This window comes from Petaurus breviceps, unplaced genomic scaffold (assembly GCF_028583685.1).
Source record: "Petaurus breviceps papuanus isolate PSGF00001 unplaced genomic scaffold, PetGlider_PUasm1.0 90823, whole genome shotgun sequence".
NCBI lineage: Eukaryota > Metazoa > Chordata > Mammalia > Diprotodontia > Petauridae > Petaurus > Petaurus breviceps.
The window spans coordinates 7,360,962-7,379,739 of record NW_027187352.1 but is presented as its reverse complement, the minus strand read 5'-3'; the positions used below and the strand labels follow the sequence as shown (position 1 = coordinate 7,379,739).

General features: G+C 42.0%; 1 protein-coding gene across 3 annotated transcripts in view; it reads right to left on the bottom strand.

The window, feature by feature from the left end:
• ACER3 (alkaline ceramidase 3) overlaps nt 1-16,245 on the bottom strand; it is a 205,150-nt gene extending 188,905 nt beyond the window's left edge. The window contains exon 1 of one of the 3 annotated variants that reach the window (XM_069070901.1): nt 16,043-16,245. In XM_069070901.1, coding sequence (XP_068927002.1) covers nt 16,043-16,148 — 106 coding nt within the window. In that variant the 5' untranslated portion in view covers nt 16,149-16,245. The remainder of the gene's footprint in view (nt 1-16,042) is intronic. The other 2 variants (XM_069070905.1, XM_069070903.1) reach the window with 2 other exon arrangements.
• Between the last annotated feature and the right edge of the window lie 2,533 nt (nt 16,246-18,778).

Here is an 18,778-nt window from a genome sequence, read left to right as displayed (position 1 = left end):
GCTTCCCACTGATATTAGGGCAAGGGCTCTTGTTCTTTTCAAAATAGTTTGGCCACACCCTAAGTACTTCAGCTGGGTCAGAAACTAGAAATTAACAGAGACTTCAGAAAACTGGTAAAACTAGATGCCCTGCAGAAAGCAAGCACTAAGTCCATAGCAATAACATGCCCAACCAAGAGCAGCAATGGAAACATGGAGTGTCCTGCAGTGGATCTCTGTTAGGTCACCCTCCACACGTTTCTCATATATAAGCCCCAATTATGCATAGTCTGTACCTAATAATTCTCTCTACGGATAGAGTGTATGTTTACGGGAGAGTGCTTATGGTGGAAATAAACTACTGTAAATCTTACTATGCCATTTCAGTAAAAGTTTTTGCTTCGAGTTGACAATGGATTCTGGTGTAATATTAAAGGCAAATACATCAGTAGGGGTTCATGACCAATATTTGGGGGTAGGCCCACAGAATTCTTCTAACCTGGGGTAGTCCATCACAGCAGGCAATCTGTGAATTTAAATAGGGGATGGGTGACAACAGGTCATTGCAAACAAAATGATTCACATGAAGGTATAGGTGACACACTTATCAAATGTATGAACGAAATAAAACTGGAAGAGGTAACTAAGAAAATAACCAAAAGAATATTAAACTTGCTTTGGTCAGTCCCTACTTGGAGATGTTATCGAGGAATTCCTGCTTCAGGGATGGAATGGATTAGATGGCATGTAAGGTCTTTTTCAACTTTAAGGTTTTATAATTCTAAGACATACATAGTTTAGTGGAATGAGCTCTGAACTTAGAGTAAAGAGATCTGGTTTCACTTCCATCTGTAATACCTAATAGTATAGTACATAAAATAGTATATAAAAGTAGTATATCCTTGGGCAAATCACTTCACTTGAATTTCAGTTTCCTCAACTGTAAAAAGTTTTAAAAACTGTAAGACACTACAGAAATGAGCTGTAAAAACCTAACAGTGATTCAGTAACAGTCATAATTTTAATTCGTATCCTCTAAATTCCCAATAAGCTGTCAGAAAGTGACATCATCTTTGATTATAGTACAAAAAAATGGTCGCTTTTATTTATTAAAACATAGGCTTAGACTAATGTCTGCCACTTTCAAAAATCAAGTTGAAAGGAAAAAAATTCATTTTGCTCTACCAGTGAGAAGAAAATAAAGTAAAATGTGACTTTTCCTCTGCAAGCAAAGTGAGACTGTCCTCCATTTATACTCCAAATAGATAAGGCTTTAAGAAACAGTACTAGTGTAGAATGTAGGAAGTATTATGAAGGAGAACAAGAGTAAAGGATGTTATTGGAATTTTCAGGTCATGTGACACAACCCAGGCTTATATCAAAACATCCCTATACCCTGTTCACTCCTCCCCTTTTTGCAGTGGCGAAGAGACCCCAGCTCCAGCCTGTGAGAGATTCTTCCAGTCTTGACAGGCAACTCACCACAGCCCTTCAGCAGCAAAACACCAGTGATGCAAAGCTCTGAAATGCCAGTACTGGGGAAAGCAGATTCTGAACTAGATCTGCATACTGTCAAATGTGAAAAAATACCTAGTATCCAAGATATATAAACAATAAATTTACATAAGACTAACAGTCATTCCTCAATAGATAAGTGGTTAAGAATGTGAACAAATAGTCATCAAAAGAACTGCAACAGATAAATGATCAAAGGATATAAACAAACAGCCCCCTCAAAACAACAACAAAGTATTATCAAACACAAGAAAAAAAATGCTCCAAATCACTTAATAAAAAGAAAAATGCAAATCAAAACAACCTGGAGGCTTCACCTCATACCATGTAAACTGGCAAAGATGACCAAAAAATGACATTTCAATATTGGTGGAGCTGTGAAATGATAACGTTTTGAAAATCAATTTGGAATTATGCAAACAAAATGACTAAAATGTCCATTCCCTTTAAACCAGAGATTCCATTAGTGAGCTTATACCCTAAGGAAGCTCTTGGTTAAAAGAAAAAAGTTCCCAAATACTGCAAAATATTTATAGTGGCATTTTTTGTGATATCTAAAAACCAGAAATAAAGTAGATGCCCACCAAATGGGGAATGACTAAACAAATTGTGGCAAATGAATATAATGGAATACTACTGTATTACAAGAAATGATGTGTGGATGAACACATAGAAACATAGAAAAATCTATATGAACTAACGTAGAATGAAGTAATCAGAGCAAGAAAACAATATACACAGTAACTTGTGTTTAGTAGTTTTTCAATCAGGCCCAACTCTTCACGACTCCATTTGGGGTTTTCTTAGCAGAGATACTAGAGTGGTTTGTCATTTCCTTCTCCAGTTCATTTTACAGATGAGGAAACTGAGCAAGCAAGGTTAAGTGACTTGCCCAGGGTGATATTGCTAGTGTCTGAGGCCAGATCTGAATTCTGGAAGCCTTCCTGACTCCAAACCCAGCTCTATCTACTGCACCACCTGGCTGCCCCATACACAGTAATTACAACAATATAAATGGAAAGAACAATAATACAACAAAAAATCAAAATGAAACAGAATTATAAATATCAAATGAGCCTCAAATGAAGAGATAGGAGAAAACAATCCCAAACTACCCATTTGTAGAAATGGGAGATCCACAGGTATTACAAATTGTATGTTTTCAGACTTTTTCAATGTGTTAATCAGTTATGCTGACATTTCCCCCCTCTTTTTCCTCTCCAAAAATACTATTTGTCATATGGGATGGCTCTGTGGAAGGGGGAAAGGGAGGGATAAATGGGATACTATGCCGGTATAGAATCAATATATACAGAAAATCTATTTTTAAAAATTCTTTTTAAAAAGAGAGTAAAGGGGCGGCCAGGTGGCTCAGCGAGTAAGAGCACCGGCTCCAGTGTTGGGATGACCTAGGGATCGAATCTGGCCTCAGATACTTAGCACCACACCCAGAAATAACTGGCCGTGTAACCTTGAGCAAGTTACTTAACCCCAACTGCTTTAAAAAAAAAAAAAAAGAGAGTAAAGCTGGGGCAGCTAGGTGGTACAGTGAATAGAGCACTGGCCCTGGAGTCAGGAGGACCTGAGTTCAAATCCGGCCTCAGACACTTAACACAGACACAGACACACACACACACACACACACACACACACACACACACAAAACTAGCTGTGTGACCTTGGGCAAGTCACTTAACCCCAACTGCCCTCCAAAAAGCAAAAAACAAAAAAAAAAAAGAGTTAAGGGTATTATCAAAAAAATGAATAAGTGAAAATAATGATGGGCTGATTACATAGTGAGAATAAGGGATAACCAACTGAGAGCCAGTGCTTTTTTCCAAAGGCATCCTTTTTACTTCAAAGGAAAGTAAGAAAGGCCTACAGGACATTGGGTGGACTCCTTATGGCAAATTTATGAGAGGACATGAATGAAAATCACACAGGGCAGGTAGGTAGGTTGATCTAATTGAGTCCTGAACTAGAATGTGAGTTCTCAGTTACTCACAGGAATAGTCTAATGTAAAATATTATATTATTCCAAATTATTTAAATATAGCTTTGGAATAGATTATATGGACATTTTCTTCAATAGATTTATCTTTTTAATGAAGACCAGGCTAACATTAAAACTACTTTGTATTCCCTGATCAAACACTACCGGATGGCAATGATGTCCCAGGAGCAGTAAGGACAGTTATATAAAGAAACTACCTGAGAGTAAACCTCCAGCTGGATAACCTAAGAGGTATTCATTCCACTATGCCCTTCAGAATGCCTGCTCCATTGGAACATCTTAAATCTTTTCCTTCTCCCACTCCTTCATCTTACTGAACCCTGGCTGCCCCCTGATGACACAGTCTCCCTAGTCATACTTTCTAGTACTGGCTGCACCTTCACTCATTCTTATCTCACTGGTCTAGGTGGAAGAGCTGAAATATTCCTTGCTCCTCATTGTCACCTCCAGGTTCCCCACTTCCTCCATCACTCAGTAACCTCTCTTCCTTTACAATTCATACTATTCATAGCTACCAGCCAATCAAAATCCTGGTTGCTGTTGTCTGTAGTCCTCTAAGTCATTCCCTTTCCTTCCTCAAGGAATTTGGTGCTTACCTCACCATTTTCCTCTCCTCCCCAATTCCTGCCCTCATAATAGGGAACTTCAACATGCATGTACTCTCCCTCAAATACCCTAATCACTCAGTTTCTCAACCTACTCTTCTCCCATCAGCTACTCTTCTGCCCCACCTCACCACATACAGAGATGATCAAACCCTTGATCTTGCCATTACCTACAAATATACCTGTGTCCAAGAATTCCAAAATTCCCTCATCCAACCATAATCTACTGCTTTTCACCTTTCCCTCTGTCTTCCCTGACAAAACCCTACTCTTCAGCCATACCATGACATCTAATTCCCTGACCCCTTGATTCTCTCCCATATCAACTGCCCTGCTTTAGTCACTCTTTCCTCTTTTCCCCAATTGGACCCCTTGGTGAATCAATTAAATTACACAATGTCCTCTTCAAACCTCTAACCTCCTTACCATATGGCTGAATATACTTAGCCAAGCCTCAATCTTGGATCATTCCTACCACTTGCCACCTTTGCTTCTATACATGTGCCAATGAATGAAGATAGAGAAAATCATACAACAATTCTAATCAGGTTACACAACTTCAACTGGGCCCTCACTGCTGTTAGGCAATACTACTAAGCCACCCTTATAAACTCACTAGCCCACTCTCCACAACAGCTTTTCCAAACCTTTTCATCACTCCTCAAACACCTCCCAGAGCTCTCCCCTCCCCCACTCTCTCAGCTGAGAACCTTGTGTCTTATTTTATAGGAAAAATTGAGACCATTCACCATGAGCTTCCTCTTTCTCCACTCTCCCTTATCTCTTATCCCACAAGTGCCCTCTACCACTATCTCCTCCTTTACCCCTGTCTCACATGATGAAATGGCTTTACTCTTTACTAAGACTCTATTACCTTTAGAATCAAATATAAATTCCTCTATTTGGCAATTAAAGCGTTTCTCAATTTGGTTTCAATCTAATTTTTCAAGTTTATTACCCACTACTCCCTTTCACACTCATGTACTCTATACTTTAATCAAATTGGCCTTCTTTGTTGTCTTTGTACACCCTGACCCTTACACACACACACACACACACACACACACCCCTAGCCTGGTGCCATAGTAGATATTTAATAAAGGCTTGTGAACCTCATACCACTCATACCACTTTGTTCTCCCCTTTTATGCAATATTTTAATTTGTATTCCATTTATCTGTGTATACCTTATTCTCTGTGTCCCAGACTGTGAGGGAGGGAAACATTGTGTTATTCACCTTTTGGTTCCTTCATATACTAGTGTACACAAAAAATAAGCATATGAAACTATGTCAGACTTGGAAGTCATTTAGTCCACCCCCAAGCTGAACAAGAAGTCTCACCCATTTCCTTGATCATCTATTCCCCACTTGAAGTTTCCAATGATGAATTTACTATAGAATGTAACAGTGCATTTCCTATTTGCAGAGTTCAGATGATTGGCAAGTTTTTCCTCATACTAACCTGAAATCTGCCTCAATTTCTACTCATTTTTCTCTAATCTACCCTCTGTGATCAAACAGAATAAATATAATCCCCCATCCATATGAAAAGTCTTCAAATATTTGGGAAATGTTCATGCTTCTTTCCATACTTCATTTTCTCAGATAACCAACCCCAGGTCTTTATATGACATGGTGTACAGTTCTCTCAGCATCCTAGGATACATCCCCCTCTGATACTCTCAGCTTAGGAAAGTTCTCCCTCTTCAAAGTATCCAAGAGCACTTTATCTGGCTCTCTCCTTGGCCTCCTCTCTCCCTCCACCTGCTACTGTAGGTAACTGTTGGCCCATTTAATATTCCTCCATTGTAGGATAGAAGACCCTTGAAAGCAGGCCTGTCAGTTTTTAATCTTTGAATGTGCAGCCTGTAGCATACTCCCTTGCACTTTGGAGACATTTGTAGGACTTTAATTTGGCATGCACTCATTTTGCTAAAATTTTTCCAAAAATGTAGTGTTCGGTTATGAAATGGGGAATGACAGGAAGAAAGATAGGCTTGGAAACTTGTTTTGGTGGGAAGTCCAGTTTCCCTACCACTATGAGGGAATGTTCACAATGCAGGGTGAGGCAGAAAAGTATGTCAAAGGGTGACTCTTGACCCTTTTGCCACTCCATGTCTCTGTACTGCTTCACTTGCTATTTAGCAGTTTAATAAATTTTACACAACTTTCTCCATGGTTTTCTTAAAAAAAAAAAAGACTCCTTGTCCCTCCTAAAACTCTACAGGTACAGCCTCTTCCCTTTAACTGAGAGGCAACTGAAAAGCAGTCAGGGAAGAACCCTGGGTGGAAAGAATTGTGTGATTACTTGGGAGCATACTGTTACACACTGAGCAAAATTTTCTTTTAACTCTTTATGGCTTCACGTGAGCCAACACAGTGGAATTCCATATTTTTTACCTATTCATAAAGAGCCACTGAAAGTTTGTCACCTTTGTACCTCCCACAGCACCTATCCAGTACTCTGGACACAGTAAGTTCTTGTTTCCAAATTCTAATTCACCAAAAGCCCATTATTTCCTTAATGAAAACAACCCCATGTCTTCACCCCCAACCCCCACATGATTTAGTACAAGATCATGGTTCACACCAGTTAAATATCTTGGAAAGAGATCTGGGCCAGTACTCAAGTTTGGAGAGATCTGAAAACAAAGTCAGACTTCTTCTGTCTTTAAGCCCCAGCTTAGACATGCATAAGTCCTCCATGTACAGCTATGGCCTCTGATGGATGATGGAAGTATGACTTTTACAAAAGAAATCATGAATTCTTTGTTCTGGCCAGGTATGTCTAAATTATTGTATTGATTCTGGAAACAATATTTAAGATAAAAGATGAACAGAATGACACAATCTGCCCTCCAATACTTCAGAGGAGCTTTGGAAGTAATGTGGTCCAAGCCTTTGTTTTAGAGATGAGGAGACTAAGGCCCAAAACCTCAGAGCACCTAAATCATAAGCAGGTGAGCTAGAATTTCAAAACCCACATCCTCTAACACTCTAATGTTCTCCCCACTACAGTCTACTGGTTTCTCAGAGCCTGTGCCAGCACAGAGTAAGACCTGCCAGAATCTAGCAAGCTGGGAAGGTTTCCAGTTCTGGGCAACTAACTGTCTGCTGTCTGCCCAGGTGACTCTGGAGAGGCTCCTATTGTCAGGCTGATCAACAGGCGATGGATTCTTTGGGGGGGGGGGGGTGATCAATTGTATTTCTGTTGTCCAAGGAATAGGCTCAAAAACATGAAGAGGTTCCTCACCAGCTGGCTGCCACAGTAGCTCTCAAAGTCCATCTACTAAGTAAGAGAGGTTGCAATATGCATCAATGAAAGGATACCTCCACAGACAAAAATCAGTCATTTTGAGTGTCAATACTAAATAAATTTTGATCAGGCTAACAAACAGTAAAGAGGAAAGCAACTGGAAACAGTTACTATCTAGTAAGCATCTATTATGTATCATGTGCAATATAAGGATTAATTGTGGAAATCAGAAATGTTAACAAAGCAAATACTTGGGGGGGGTACTATTTTCAAAATTTGAAAGGATATCATGATATAGAAATAACTGTTCTGCCTGGCCCCAGAGGGCAGAACTAGGGGCAATTGGTATGAATTAAGAAGAGACAAATTTTGGCTTCCCACCAATTAGAGTTGTATGCCTCAAGGCTCTTGGTTGCTGGAAGTCTGTGAGCAGCTGTCAGATGAGCACTTCTGGGAGGTAGTTTTACAGAGAGCAATCATTCTTCCAAAAAAATTTCAAAATGTAATAGTTGTAAGGAACATCAGGTCATAAAGTCCAACGTGTACTATGCTAGAATCAGAATCCACCCCCCCCTCCACCCCCCCAGCTTCCTGTGGTCATCTAGCCTTTATGCAGACTTCAAGTGATTAAAAAAAACCTACAATTTTCCTCAGCTAAACTATTTCACTTTTGGATAGCTCTGTTAGGATAACTAACAGCACTTTAAGGTTCACAGATCACTTTTACATACATTAAATTTTTTAAGCCTCACAAAATCCTGTAAAGTAAATATAGTACAGGTATTATCGTTCCCATTTCACAGATGAAGACAGAGACTGACTTGTCTATAATCTAACAATGTGTAAAGTGAGTTTGAACTTTGATACTTCCTTATTTCAAGTCCAGCACTCTTCTGTATGAAATTAAAAAGTACCTGTCTACAACCCCATCGCTCCTAGTTCTGGCATCTGAGGCCAGAACCATAGTCTAAACCTCTTCCATATACCATGTTTCCCCGATAATAAGACCTATCCCGAAAATAAGCCCTCCCCTTACTGTGTAAGATTCCTCTAAAATAAGCCCTCCCCCAAAAATAAGCCCTATTGAGATTGCTGTATGCACCGTCCCCCCCCCCCGTGAAACGCATGCCGCGCTCCGAGCTGCATCCAATCAGACCTGCAGCAGTGAGCGCGTCATCCTGTCCTTCCCCAGTGATTTGCTTATTGAATAAAGGTACATTTTTTTGTTCACATTTACCTGTTTATTAAAATTGCTGTCAATGTTCATTAAAATAAGCCCTCCCCTGAAAATAAGCCCTCTGGTGTTTTTCTGTCCAAAAAATTTAATAAGACAGTGTCTTATTATCGGGGAAACACGGTAATAGGGTTGGATTTTTTTCTTTTCATCCATCACATTCCCCGGTAGTCTTCTCTTTTCAAGGCCCAGTTCCTTCAGACAATTCCTATACAGCATAGTCTTCAGTTATTTCTCTCCCCATGCTGGTCACCATCCTTTGAACATGTCACACTAAGATGATGGCGTTCCTAAGATGTGGTGCTCACTCTTTAATAACTATAAGGCCTCCTTTTGAACACTGTCTCTATAGATACAGCCTAAGAAAGTATTTTGGAATTATACCCCCCTCAAAAATGACAAAAATGTCCACACCTTTTGACCCAGAGATCTCACTACTAAACGTGTATACCTCAAAGAAGTCAAAAACAGAAAGAAAAGTCCCATATGTACCAAAATATTTATAGCAGAACCTTCTGTGATAGCAGTGAACTAGAAAAAAAGTAGCCTGTAGCCTAGAAAATGGCTAAACCAATTGTAGTATGTTAATATAATGGGATATTACTGTGCCATAAGAAACAACCAACATGAAGCATTCAAAGAAACATAGAAAGACATCTGCAAAGTGAAGTAGGCAGAATCAGGGAAAACAATATATAAAATGACAACAGCATATATGGAAAGAACAGTGAAGCAAAATTGAAAGTTGTTTGGCTGGAGAGGCTTATACAAACTGATGCTGAGTGAGAAGAGTAGAACCAGGAGAAATTTGTACACAATTACAGACACAACGTATGTGTGATGACTAACTTTGATAGGCTGGACTCTTCTCAGCAATGCAGTAATATAAGTCAATCCCAAAAGACTCATGATGGAGAGAAATGTGTACATCCAGAGAAAGAACTGAGTTTATATCCAGATGGAAGAAAAATACCTGATCTTTTTCCTTTTCTTGTTTGGTTTTATGTCCTCTTTACCATTTTTCATTCCAGCTGATACAATCCGTCTTTATAACCTGACTAATGTATAATGTGAAAGTATTTACAGATCCTATACTTGACTATATGCCGCCATGGGGGGGGGGGAAGGGAGCAGGGGGACAAAATGTGAAACTCAAGGAATTGTGGAATTGAGTCCTGCAAACTAAAAGGAAACAAACAAATTATAAAAAAAAAAAATTAAGAAAGTTGTTTGGCTCTAAAGGTCAGGTGGAGGACTAAAGGTAGAATGTTGCATGTTAGCTGATATTATCAGTGCCTTAGTCGGTTTTTTTGGGATAGCTTTTTTAACTTGTTAATAAGGGAAAGATCACTGGGTAGGATGGGGATCAGGGAGGAGGATATAGTAAGTATGTGATAGAAAAACAAAAGGCACTAGTAAAACTAAAAAACAAGTGAGTTGGGCAACAGAATCACTACCACAAATAAGAGAGTAAGAAAATTCATTAAATACAATTTAAGATTGCATATTGATGACTCACACAGAGCTGACAGCACATTAAAATACCTGGATCTTTTTCATGGTAACTATATTGTCTAGCTATGTCTCCCCCACCATGGACTTGGGAAGTTGATTATTTGAAAGAAGAACAAAAGGAAGGAAAGAAGAAAGGGCAGGAAGAAATGGAGGGAGGGAAATAACTATTTTCTAAGCACCTACTTGGTATAAGGCATTATGATAAGCACTTTTTACAAACATTATCTTACTTGGTCCTCACAACAGCCCTGTGAGGTAGATATTATTATTATCTACATTTTACAGATGAAGAAACTGAGGCACAGGATAAGTGACTTGCCTGGAGTCATGTAACTAGCAATATGTGAGGCCAAATTTAACTTAGTTCTTCCTGACCTAAGTCAAGAAGTATAGGTCTTGTTTGGTCAATAAACCCCTGAGATTCCTTCCACCTCTGTAATTCCTAAAGCAATTTTCATTTATATTTGAATCACAGAATCTCTGAATCCCAAAAGACCATACAGGAACAAACTTTTAACTTCAATTTGGCTCATTATTCAATAGAGTCAGTCCTACTAGCCTACTGCTACTGAATTTGAGCATAAATGTTAGGACACTTCTGCTTTTTCTGAAGGCATGTGATTTGGTAACTACTGGGAAGATATGTCATAGCTACCTAGATTATTACAGTTTCACCCACAAAGAGGAAATATCATTACCCTTATTTGGAAAGATCATTGGTTTTAGAATGAGAAGCCCTGGGTTTGAGTTCTGCTGCTTCAATCAATAAGTATTTATTAAATGCCTACTATGTGCCAGGCACTATGCTATATACACTGGGGATACAAGTACAAAGAATAAAATAATCCCTATGAGCTGATGAGGCTACAATCTGTCAATTCACAGCTGTGTGATCTTGGACAAACTCCTTAACTTCTCTGAGCCTCAATTTCCTCAGTTGCAAAATGGTGCTCAATGATTGTACCATCTACTTCACTGGGGCACTGTCACTCAAGCCTCATGTACTTTTATTATATTCAAATAATGTTTTGGAAAAGAGTAGACTTTTAGGCAAATCATTTCACCTCAGTATCTTTATCTGTAAAGTAGGGATAATTTATACCCATTTCATAAGGTTGTAAGGAAAGCTTTCATAAACTAAAAAACATTTTAGAAAAGCAAGTGGTAATCATGATCATACTACCTTTAGGCCACTCTAGAAAAGCAACCTTTTAAATGGCATGTATATAGTCTAAGAATCTAATACTGCTTGTACTTGCAATGGCTAGCTGGATTGCAGAATAATAATTAGAACTGAGGGACATAGTAATTACATATGTGGCAATAAGAAGATAAGTGAAAGCTGGCAGCATTTTTTTCCATTTATGCTGGAAGAAGTATTATTTCAAGGAAATCTCATTAAATGGCAGATGAGGCAAAATGAAAGGGTTGGAATTGCTGGAGAGAACCTTGGAAATCATCTAGTCTTCATTTCACAGAAGAGAAAAGTGAGACACCCAGGGAAGGGAAATGATGTGCCCAAGGGCAGCAAGCAAGAGAGGCAGGATTTGGACCTGGCTCCTCTGACTCCTAATACACAGAATCCTAATTCAATAATAACACATTGAAGAACTTGTCATTGCTTTTCATTTGTAGCAAGCACTTAAAATTCACCTTTAAGGAAGTAATCAAAAAAAGAGGTATTAATTTGGCACAGGAGAGTTTATGACTCATAGGAACTTGTGGAGAAGGTATACATTGATTATTACCCACCCACTCTAACCCATGAACTCTTCCTTAAAACTCCTCTTATAAAATTTTGTTCCTACTCTGTTAACTTCTTATTCTTCTATCATTTGCCCATAACCTGAAATCTCACTTCCCTCATGGACACTTTTCTAACTAGAGAGAAGTGGGGGGTTTTGGCCACTGTCCTTTTTTCCAAGCCAACTTTTCCTTAGTACTTCTCAAACAGAGCTCAGGATCCTTGTGAGGCTGTAGACAAAAATACAAGTATTATTTATTATTCCCATTTATAACTGAAGGTGAGGAAGGCCCAGAGAAGTAAGGGGAACATCCAGAGATCAGCAGGAAAGTGGAAGAACCAGAGCTCAAATCTCCCTGTGTAGGTCTTATGCTCTAAGTTCATTTTTCTATCCATTATCATCATGATGTATGGCACTCAAACATTTCTTTTTAAAAAGGCTTATTATGTACACATTTCTTTTTTAAAAGGGGAGAATTTAGAAATGTGACACTTTCACTATCTAAAATACTTGAGGTAATTTTGCAATATAATATTGTGTCACAAAGGGCTATGTATTATGTTGCAATAGAGGCCTGGTAGGCTACCTTTCAGGGATGCTCCAGAGAGCCCTGTGGGCCTGAGTGGAAGGTCAGACTTATAAAATCTCTAAAGTCACTTCCAATCCTGAGAATCTAGGAACATTGAGCTCATCTCACAATTTCCTTTTTCTATTTATCCAAAGTTCTATATCTTTCAAGTTATCTCAACACTACAAATTTCCATTTCTCTTTGAGAATACTAATATTTCAGATTTGTACAGTACCTAACATAATCTTACAGAGCTTAAGAAAAAGTGTTAGAAATGAAGTGGACCCTAAAGTTCATGTAGTCCAAAGCTGTCACTTTAAGAAGGGGAATCCAGAACCTTATCAAGAGACACTGCCAGCCTGGGGCAGGCCTGAAACTAGAATCCATTTCTCAAGCCCAAGGTCCAGGGTCCTTCCACTCACCATAAGACTCCCCTTATTTCATACTCACAACATGACAATGGGGGATCAGAATTGTAAGTGATACCACTGTTATTTTAGAGAAGGAAACTGTAATTAGTTCAGAAAGAAGTATGACTGGACAAGCCACGGCTCAAACCCAGGTTTTCTGACATCAACGTTCTTTTCACCCTACCATGCTGTCTTCCTATGGCTTTTCGTGAGACCTAACCTTACCTTCCTTAACTTCCTTAAAATTAAATAGTTCCCCCAGAATACTTGGGCAAAGAGCTTGCTAATCTTTCAACTTACCCTCTTACTGAAAACCCAGTAGTTGCCTGCATGGTGTTTACTTTTCTAACTATGCAGAGAAACAAGGCCATTTCCCATTTCTAAGGGCTATCTTCCATATTCTCTCTCTCCCTCTTTTGTGGCCTTCATGAAACATCTGCTTAGCTATCTCCTCTGGTTCTAGCCCATGACTCCAAGGTCTTTGTTACTATAATTTGTGATGGCTTCCTCTGACAAATAATGAGTTTCCCAAGGTCATATGTAGAAACAACGAAAAGGGATTCGTTTGGTTTTTTCTTTCCTCTAAGAAGTCTGAGTTCTCCAATACTACACATGCACAGTTTTTAAAAACCCAAGTGATACGAATAGCTTGGTCCTTTAAAAAAAAATACATAAACAAATAGTTTTAAGCATAAAAAGAGGCCTATGAGGGAACAGATTGATGACTTGAAGACCCAGAAAGGCACTTTTTCTTCCTCTTCTTCCCTGTATGTAACAGCTGGGTCAGAGGTAAGAACGTGTGCCTGGAATGAAGCCCTTTGCCTTTCTACTGGGATCAGGTGCCTTGAAGAGAAGTACAACAGGAATAAACTATGAAGTGCAGTTTTGCTCAGTAATGGAGAGTGTCATCAATCAGGCAAAGCTACAGGAAAATCTTGTATGCTGACAGAAGCCTGAAGGAAAAAGATAACCAAAGAAAGCAACATATATATGTCTAGTGCCCTCAAAAATAAACAAGATGGACCATGGAAGTAGTTCTGGAAGACTTTCCTTCAGCCTTGTCACGTCTGACCAAAATTAGTCACTGGGGTACAAAGGCACAGGTCTCATACCAACCTCTCTACCTCACTTAAAGCATGGTTTAATAGGGACAATGAACTTAAGGACTGTGACTTGTGTCCCCAAGGAAGTACAGAAAAAAGTGAGGTCATATCCTTGGATGGCCATTGTGTTTTTAGGGGCCAGATAGGAGCAGAGTCAGGAATGGTTCCCCAGCTGCCTTGAGGGCCTGAAATAATCAGGAAGCAATAGCGAGGGAGGAGCAAGAGAGCAGAGTGAGTTAGTCTCTGGTGTTTGGGTTAACTTGGGACCTGGTCCAAGTGGGGCATTAAGATAATGGTATTTGGCAAACAGAGTGGGAGAGCTGTGGCATGAAGAAAATATCAGGCGCACACAACAGAGTCAGGTGTGGATCCCGCCTCCGGTCAAACTGCTGAGGAACATAGACAGTCCTTAAGTACCCTTTGCCCTGACCAAAAGGCCTGATCAAAAGAGATAACTGAAGGCAGCAGAATATATCACACCCTCAAAACTGAACAGTTGACAGAGAGGAGATGAGGACAGGTTATTGGTGGATGAATAGCTATAAGTTAATGTTGTGGGGTAAAGAGAATTTCCCCTGATGCTTCAGAACTGGGTACAGGCAGAACCTAAAGTAGTCATGTTAGGAGGAGAGAAATCTGCAATAAACACATAGCAGAATGAGAGAATTTATTGGGAGGGGAGTGGAAGAGAATAGGTTGGGGGTTTTCATGGGCATGGGAAATTATCCCCAAGCATTGAGAACCAGCTGGGATCAAGCAGTGGCACAAACAGTAGGGCTTGGGGAGGGCAGGGAAAGATCAGTGCTAAGTCTGGCATGAACAGATAGTATATGATATTGAAAAAACAGAGAAAAGTACAGAGGAATGGGACTTAAGGCTCATGGGGAAGAGAAGAGAAAACAACTCTCCCTCACCCATGTGGCCTGGTAACCAGCAGAGGTCTAAGGAGGAGGATGGCAAGGGTGTCAGCACTGGTACAAATATGCAAGGAGCTGAATTTTGTTTGTCTCAGAGGGTGGAGATGTGTACATAGACCTCTAGTCTTTCCAGAGTGTTATGGATGACCAAATGCCCTGCATGAATTAACCCAATTGCCAGAATCTTTGGGTGTCCCCAACCTCAGGTCCTTGAGGGGTCCCCTACTTCTCAGTGTACAGGGAATTCCCTCCTCTCCCCCGCATTCTTCTTTACCATGTTCTCCCAGGTCTCCCCAACCTTTCGCCTGGAACCTGGGTCTTGTTCCTCCTAGAGGGTGGTGTGGGGGAGTGCTGGCTCCATTCATTCTCTGCCAACTCCCTCCCCTGCCACAGTACGTCCCCTTCCCCCCCATGCCTTGCACTGGCCCAGGTATCCTTCCCCAAAGCTCTGCCCATCACAGGATGCACCCATTCCTCTTCTTTAAGGCCCTGGCAAGTCTCCCAATGCTCCATGAGGGAGGGTCCCCTACTTCTCTTCCTCTTGCATTGAAGGAGTGGGCCTCCACACCTCCCTCTCCCTGTTCGGAGCTTGGGAAGGAGCTGAGTCTCCACGCTGCGCCTTCCCGGCCTCGGAGGGAGGAAGCGGGTCTCCACGCTCCCTGGTCACCTGACTCGTGGACAGAGGTCTCCACTCTCCCAATCCCCCAACTTTCAGGGAGGTGGATCTCTGCACCCCGCCTTACAGGGGTCTCCACATTGCCTATCCCCGGCCCCGGGAAGGGGTCTCCGCAGTCCATGCCCCTGCCCCGGGGGTCTGGGGAGCGGGAATCTCCACACTCGCCATCCCCGCTGCCCAGGGAAAGATGACATCCACAGCCGGGGGCCGGAGAGGGTCCCTCTGGCCCCTGCACTGAGGAGAGCTGGGGGTCCCCACACACTTCACAGAGAGGCGAGGGAGAACGGGAAGCCGCTACACTTCACACCCCGGGGGTGTCGCGGCCCCAAGCTCCCCATTCCCCCCGCCTGCGGAGAGCCCCGGGCAGCCACAGGGTTCCCCTCCCCCGCCCCTCTCGGCTCGCTCGCGCCGGGGCCGCAGTGCCGGTGGAGCCCGCGTCCCCGCGTCCCCGCGTCCCCGCGTCCCCGTGCCCCCCGCGCCCGCCGCGCCCGCCGCCACTCACAGAACTCGGCCACGTAGAAGGAGACGGCGTAGTTCTCCTCGCACCAGTCCAGGGTGGATGTGGTGGGGCCCCAGTAGCCCTCCCGGTCTGCCCCCAGCGGGGCCATGGCGCTGCTGCCTCCCCGCCGAGCCCAGCCGAGCCAAGCCGGGCTGGCCGCCGCCGTCACTCAGGCAGCCCCAGCCGGCTCCGCCTCCTCGGCCTCCTCGGCGTCCCGCCTCAGCCGCCGCCACAGCCACAGCCCGGCTCCGCCCCGGGGAAAGGGCGGGGCTGTGGCCGAGGCCCCTCAGACTCAGACTCGAGGAGGAGCTGGGGGCGGGGAGAGAGCGTTGTCTCAGCGATCCCCTGGAGGGAGGGTTTAAGGGGGGGGCTGTCGTCATAGCGACCCTGAGCCCGGAGGTGGGGCCGAAACGAACGCGGGGAGGGGCGTCGGTGAAGGGGAGGGCACCTTGGTTGCCATGGTAACCGAATGGCGGGTGGGGCCGGAGTATTGAGGCTAATTCTCGAAAAGACCAGGTTAGAGAAGAGGGATAGGGCCCAGGGGTTGTGGTGGGGACTGAACGGGGCGGGGTAAAGAAGGAAGGTGGTCTTCGATGACCACAGTAAATAAAGGCAGAAGATGCCTGGTGAGAAAATGTCCCCGGGGTGCCATCAGGGCTCCCTTGATTTCGTGCCTCTCCCCCTTCTCCTCCATACTCCTTTTTTGTGGGGTCCAGACATTGGAAGAAAGTAAAGGGAAGGAATTTCCCAGGATAGAGATAATGCCAATAATTTGATCATAAAATGTATATGCTTAAGAGTTTATCTAATCCCAAGGTAGATTCATACGACTTAACTTGCAGGAAGCATGGAGTTTAGGTACCAAAGGGGAAACGGAGGCTCAGAAAAATCTCTAGGTTATATGGCTAAGGGCAGACTGAGAGCCATGGACTCCTGTTGAGGCCTTTGGCTCAAAAATCAAGGTTCTTTTCACTATACCAAGGAACGATGGCACTTCACACAGAATGCTAATTAGTACAGAGTCCATATAATCATTAGTCCCAACTTCTTCCTTTTTTTTCAATCATGTTCAGCTCTTCCTCACCCCATTTGGAATTTCTTGCCAAAAAGATATTGGAGTGGTTTGCCATTTCCTACTCCAGCTCATTTTACAGTTGAGGAAACTGAGACAAACCGGGTTGAGTGACTTACCCAGGGTCACACTGCTAGCAAGTGTCTGAGACCAGATTTGAACTCAGGAAGATAAGTCTTCCTGACTTAAAGCCCAGCATCTAGCTGACCCTAACATACTATTGGGGATAACAGGGATCAAATCTGGGGCCTCATTCATATAAGACAAATGACAAAACAGAGGATCAACAACAAGAAATTCAGCCCATTCAGATTCAATAGCCAAGTGCCCGGGCACTGTGTTAGGTTTGGGGGCTTCTGTCCTAGAGAAGCTTGCCCTTCTATTGGGTTATACGGATATAATAACATATATACAAAGAAGCTTGGTGAGATGGAAAAATCACTAACTTGGAGCCTGAGGATCTGTATTCAAATCTTCCCTCTGGGAATTACTACTCAATAGCTTTAGGCAGTTTCCCCAGATGTAAAAAGAAAGGGTTGGCTTAGCTCATGGATTCTTAACCTGGGATCTGTGAACTTGTTATTTTTGTTTGTTTAGTTTGGGATGTAAATATTTTATCTTTTTTCCAATTACATGTAAAAACAATTTGTTACACTCATTTAAAAAAAAAATGTTGAGTTCCAAATTATCTTCCTCCCTCCCTTCCCTACACCTTCATTGATAAGGCAAGCAATAAACTTACTTTCTTTTAATATTTTGATAATTGCATATCAATACAATTGGTTTCCTTTGTGATCCTATGTCTTACATATATTTAAAAACATTATTTTAAAGAGGGGACCTTAGCTTCACCAGACTGCCAAAGGTGTCTTTCACACAAAAAAGGATAAGACTAAAAACCACTGGACAAAATGGTCTATGAGATCTCTTCTAGATCAAGATCTATAATAAACAGTACCACTTGCTTAGCAAGGTTTATCAAGGTTAGCTACTGCACTGATGGTAAACTCTTCAACTTGAAAAGGCTACATACAAGCCAAGACCAAAGTGGAGGGAGTGTTGGTGCATGATTTTCTGTTTGCAGATGATTGTGCATTCTATGCAGCCTCCGAAGCTGAGATGCAACAGGGTATGAATGTATTCTCTGCTGCTTGTGCTAATTTTGGTCTAACAACACAAGAAAACACAGGTGCTCCATTAGGCACCACCACACCATCCATACAGGGGAACCATCAGTTACATCAAATGGAGAAGTTTTGGATGTTGTAGTTAAGTTCGGTAGTGTCCTTTCCAGGGATGTACATATTGATAATGAGGTTGATACATGCATTGCCAGAGCGAGCTCGGTGTTTGGGAGACTCTGAAGGGAAAGTGGGAGAGAAGAGGTATTTGACTACCAAACTGAAGGTCTACTACAGAACTGTTGTGCTGACCTCATTGTTGTATGCCTGTGAAGCCTGTATAATCTACCAGCGCCATGCCAGGAAAATGAATTGCTTCCATTTGAATTGATTAAGGAAGATCCTGAAGATCACCTGGCAGGATAAGGTACCAGACACCAAGGTCCTTTCTCAAGCTAAATTGCCAAGTATTTAAACTCTACTTGCAGAAGTCACAACTTCAATGGGCTGGCCACATTGTTTGAATGCCAAGCTTACCCTTGCCAA